Source organism: Chenopodium album, chromosome 15 (genome assembly GCF_948465745.1).
Source record: "Chenopodium album chromosome 15, dcCheAlbu1.1, whole genome shotgun sequence".
Lineage (NCBI taxonomy): Eukaryota > Viridiplantae > Streptophyta > Magnoliopsida > Caryophyllales > Amaranthaceae > Chenopodium > Chenopodium album.
Window position 1 is genome coordinate 9,680,545 of NC_137848.1, and position 5,632 is coordinate 9,686,176.

Here is a 5,632-nt window from a genome sequence, read left to right on the forward strand (position 1 = left end):
GATATCGTACACTAAGAATTAAATTAAACTGATGCACTCACTAGTTCATACTAAACTTGGGAATTTCAGATGTTCAAGATCGTCTAGCTGAATTGGCTTGTGAGTATGACTCCCTTCCTTGGCAGAATAGCATGTAAAATTGTTAATTTTCCAAAAAAAGACACAATATTATATTTCAGCAATTTCATGCAGATATATCAAAATTTTAACAACAAATATCATATAAATTAAATGACCTTAACATACGAATCAATAAAAATAATAAGCTTCAACTAATAATTAGGAGAAGATAACCTATAATAAGATGAGGAAGTTTTGTGATTGAAAACCATTGACCTTATGTGATCCAGATTAAAATGACCTAAACTACATGATTTTTCAATCGAATCTAGCCTGAACCAATCACAATCCATATGACCTGTTCGTATCTCAATTTCGTCCAATGGCATTACATCCCATTGATGTGAAAGGAACTTATATAGTTATATCTGTAGCTGTTCATCTAACATCCAACGAAGGAGTTGGTCCAGTTTACTCATGCTGTCATGCATTTCAGAAAAAATATACCTGCGACTACTTGCATGTAAACTACATACCCTGAGCTGCAGACCCTGCAGTCTATGGCAGCCAACGAAGTTGTACAAGCCTTGCATATATAGTCTTGGTCTGCCACATCAATTTTGTTTTGTTTTTTTTTTTTTTTTTAATTCAGTTCTCAAGGATCTTCAGCTGTGCCGTTGAGGAATTCATCACCTGCACCACCAGGCGATCCATTTGATAACCGATTTGTGGCTGGGAAATTTGAATAAGGGGAATACACAGGAACTGGGCTGCTTCGAGTGTATCGATTCTGTGCCACAGTACTACTTCTGGTAACTTTAAGACGGGCCTTTCTACCCTGTAACAAAGATAGGTTTAATAGATTCAGACAAATGATCAGCTAAAAGAAAACAAATTGTTGAAGAGCAAAACAGTTTCTTACAATATAAATTTCCACATCTTTACTAGGAATTACAGTATATATTATAGTTTCAAATTACCTTTCCCATGCATTTCTCCAAATGTGGTGCAAATCTTCCAGCCGTAACAGATCTCCCACAGTTCATGCAATCAAATACGTCGTTTGCTACAGTTGGGTGAGTTTGTCCAAATATGTCCACTACGTGCTTTCCATTTACTTCGCCACTATTACTTGAATCAGCAACCTTTGCCCTGGCTTGTACTGACAACTTCAATTCTTCTTCCTCTTCTTCTAAATTCCGATCAAGTCCAAGCCTTGCAATACGGTGACACTCTGATGCAACATCAACAATGATTGAATCCAAGAGGTCACCAAATAATTGTGATGGAAGCTGCAAGCACAAACCTCATACATTCAGCAATTAAAACACAGTATGCATGTAACAAACAAGATATAAAACACAGGTTCAGCTATCATGAATGGTCAGCATACGAGTGGTCAACTTAAAAAAAGTTAATATATTACATCCATCTCGTGTTCAAAATCTCTGATCCACTGCAGAGCCAATGTCGTAAGTTCATATTCAATACATGTTATATACTTATATCTGGCTCCAAAGTCGACCTCTAGACATCACTAAAACCTTGAACAAGTAAATAAAGATCCTAGATCACTGAAGCATCAGTGAATGAATACTTTCTTTGTTTATTAGCTTGCGTCAGATATTATCAAACATCAATTAAAATAAAAATTGAAATTTATTGTGTATAGTACAAAGAAACAACCTCAGCATTTTAACTAAATTTGGAAAAGAAAAAAACAACCCAAAAGCTCCGTGTTACAGATCTGTACGCAGATCATAGAATCAGATACATAAAAACCTTGACGGGTATGTCACAGAAGGCTGCAAATCAACCCAAAATGCAATGCTAGATAGATTTAGACACATGCTAACCTTCCTGGGTCTGATTTCATAAAATGATGTAAATCAACCCAAAATGCAATGCTACCCAAAGCTGTCAAAACACGTTTGCTCATGTTGCTACAGTAACACCTCAAACCCCATCCCCACCCCTACCCCTCAACACAAAAAAAGGAAGCAAACACTCAATTATCTTGGTAGTAATTTTTTTACAGTATCAGCAGCAGAAGTCTTTCTGTTGCCCCATCTTTTTCACTAATCACTCTTTCCTATAAATTGCAGCAACAATTTTTCATCTTGAACCAGACCACTATCTCTTGCTTGATTAGCCAGGCTCCTACAAACCTACAGATATATAAAACATGATAGATATGCTCTCATCAATCAACATCATCCCTGATGCAACAAGCGCACTTTGATTACAGAGATGACCAGATACCACCATTCAGCACTATCCATATTTCAAAGCAAAGTCCATAATTCATGGGCTCATCAATTTTAAGCAAGGAAGTACCATACAAGTTCTTTAATTCAAAGACCTTTAACCTCAATCAAGTGCCTCTTTCACAACAAGACATCAGCAATTAACCATCAAGGTTGAATTCAACATAAAACCTGTGCAGCTTCTACAGAAATATTTCCTCCTTCATAAACTATACCTTTGATAGGTGCAAGAATTTGAGTCATTTATGGAGAAACTATTCATCTAATTTATTTCCTACAATAGCCCAATGGTCACTTTGAATATAATCAATACATATAGTGAAGCTTTGTGAGGGTTGATCAATACGAGGATATCTTTGATCCTAGTAAAGTAGTAAGCCCAAAATATAACATTTTAAGTTCTATGTATAGGTCGGCTTTCAAAGAATTTTGGTCTCTGCCCCATTATTTGACATTGGGAAACAGAACAAAGAGGTTCAATTACATTGATTTGGCAGAAAAGGTTCAAAAAAAATTAGAGTATTGCAGATTTGCAGTGCTCTTACCTTTCACCAGCTATAAAATTATAGATAATCTCTATGGTTCTTTTGTCTGTTTTCACCGATGTTCTGTCTAAGTTCTACCGATTTTTTATTGCATTGTTGGTGGAACAGGGATAGCTAATGAAACTTAGTGAACATAAATAGCATTGTTATCAGCCTATTTCTGCAATGATATTCCCTAATGTTTGTGTCAGAGACTCGTTATAAAGGGATAGGAGTCTTCGATCAAGCTTTGATCCTCAAGCAAGCTTAGAGAATCATAATACATCCAAATAGTGATTTGTCCAATGTTCCTGGAAAAATAAATAAGGCATAGGACGAGAGCTAGCAAGGGCCTAGCCTAGCCCCTTGGCACAAGAATGGAATTCAGAGATGTTTCATCAATAGTTTGCTACTTGCAGCTGGACATGAAACTTTCACTCAAGACACATTGTCTACCTTGGGTGCAGTGAGATATCACTTGCAGGTATGTTATAGAAGATAGTAGCATCTCAATAAAAGTTAGCAGAGAAAAAGACTTGTTAACACATTTGAGGTGAGCAACCTACATGTATTCTTTTTATCCCTCTACCTTTTCCAATGATCAAGAATAAGGTTGCTTTCCCTTACAGTAGTATCCATTAAAAATTAGGAATTTGAGGCTGATAAGAATTCTGGTAGCAATCAAGCTCAGGAGGATAAATATTATCTATACAAACGGGACAGGCGGGTGGAAGAGAGAAAGAGGGGGGGGGGGGGGGTTGTTCAATCTATAGTAGAATGGAAAATTCAGAAAATAAAAATGAGATAGGCGAAGAGAATTAGAGGGAAAGTTGATAGAAGTAGTAACTGAAATTCATAGAAACAAAATCATCAAATGGGGTTTACAATCCCAATTTTTCAAGCAACTGAACACTCCCAATTCTAAGCAACCACTCAAAATATTCTGCTTATTTTTCACACTGATCTCCACCCTATATAATAATGTTTTACTTAATTTCCTCCCTCTTTGTGTAAACTCCTCAACTTATTCCCCAAGCTCCCTCGTAACTGAAATACACTACGATGCCAATAGTGTCCCTCCCCTCCCAAGGTTAGTCTATTATACCTATCTAAGTGGTTAAGTTATTACGGAGTAGTAAAATTTAAGAAAAGGAGCAGTTCCAAAATATGAAGTAATGTGCTTTGTTTGAGCTTTGTACATATAGAGGGAAATGCAGAGGTGCAGATACATCAGACAAACTCTTTAGAACTGCAAAGTGTCGGCCCAACGTTGGACACTAGACAATTCCCGTTTCTGTGTTTGGGTTGTAGTGAGAATAGATTGGGAACCAATTACGGATTTACTAACAATCCATCGATAACACTTCCCTCTTCCTTTTCAATTACAGCATACTAGTCTTCTAGTAATCCCTATACCATTAAACAACATGCCAATTGTACTTTATGTCAATTTGTATTCCTATTTCCATCCATACGCTATAACCAATAACCAACCGATCCACCAACGATTCGTTTTAGCCTCGAAAACAAGTGACTGATTTGTCTATTCTGTTGGTGATCAGATCACAATTATAACTTATAACTAAAATCAAATTATAAGCCAAAAACCACAAGAAAATTGTAACGGCGCAAGACAGAAATCGGCTAAGTACCTGAGAGTTTGATGAAGATGAACTATCTTCATTAGGCACTGACATTGCTACAACTAATTGCAGGTAACAGGCACCTGATTTCAATTTCAACAGAATCACAACATCATATATTTAAATTTCTTGGATTATATAACCAACAAAATTAAGAATTATAAACAACAACAAGATAATTCAACACAATTAATTACAAAATTGCAAAACCCTCAGAAATAATTGGTACAATCAAATCAGTTGTTTATACTTCTCGAAATCAAAACTTAAAAATACAAAAAATAATTATGAAGATAGGAGAAATCGACAAACGAATTGAATTGAGATGAAATTTTATGAAGATGATTGAATTTGAATGTGTGATGATCAGAGATAAAATTGGTATAAATCAATCATTAAAACTTGATGATTAAACAAAGTAGGAGAGAGAAAAACGTCGACTTACTTACGAAGAATACAAGACGGCAAGCCGATTGCGCGGAGGAGCAGGCGTGCGGTCTAGAGTCCCTCAGCCTCTGTGGCAGCTTGGCAATACTGCAACTTTTTGCATCAATTGCACAGCCAACTGGGAGTGTTCAAAATTTGGTCCGGGCCGGGAAAAAGAACCGACCCGGACAATCAGACCGGTTTTGGGTTTAGACATTTTTTCGGTTCGGTTTGGTCCAAAATCTTATAAAAACGATCTTAGACCGGACCGGTTTTTTGCTTAAAATTATACATAAAATTTTGGAAAATTTGTCAAAAAAAACTTTTTAAATGCCTCATTTTACGAGAAAAAACATTTTAAAAGGATCTTTGTTAAAAAAAACCGCCACGATCACTTTTTTCGTTTGATGAAATCTCTCCCCTCTTTTCCGGCATTGACTCAAAGTTTCAGGCGCTGACTCCTCATTTTCTCTACTTGCAGCCCGTTGTTGGGTAATTTTCCAACCTTTTTCTTAGCTCCCTAACTTTCCCTCTAGGGCAAATCTCCCCAAATCAATTGAAAGAAAAATTGGGTAAATTAAACCTCTCAAAATCAAATCAATTAAAAGGTAAATTAGGGTATTTATTTATTTTTTTTCACAATTCTACTGCTCCCTCCACCATTGTAGTGCTCACTCCACCCTTCTTCTCTCTAACAATTTGTGGGTTTAGT

General features: G+C 36.2%; 1 protein-coding gene across 3 annotated transcripts; it reads right to left on the reverse strand.

Annotated features, from left to right (window-relative positions):
• Nucleotides 1–243: 243 nt before the first annotated feature.
• On the reverse strand, nt 244–5,028 carry LOC145581850 (SAGA-associated factor 11-like). 3 transcript variants are annotated; one of them, XM_081638878.1, is made up of 4 exons: nt 4,930–5,028; nt 4,504–4,577; nt 1,041–1,352; nt 244–898 (listed from the first exon to the last, which is right to left on the reverse strand). In XM_081638878.1, exons 2-4 carry the CDS (start codon nt 4,546–4,548, stop codon nt 716–718), a joined length of 540 nt encoding a protein of 179 aa, XP_081495004.1. In that variant the 5' UTR covers nt 4,549–4,577; nt 4,930–5,028; the 3' UTR covers nt 244–715. The 3 variants fall into 3 exon arrangements, with proteins under 3 accessions (XP_081495004.1, XP_081495005.1, XP_081495006.1); XM_081638879.1 differs by having other exon boundaries at nt 4,944–5,024; XM_081638880.1 differs by having other exon boundaries at nt 4,940–5,005.
• Nucleotides 5,029–5,632: the final 604 nt, after the last annotated feature.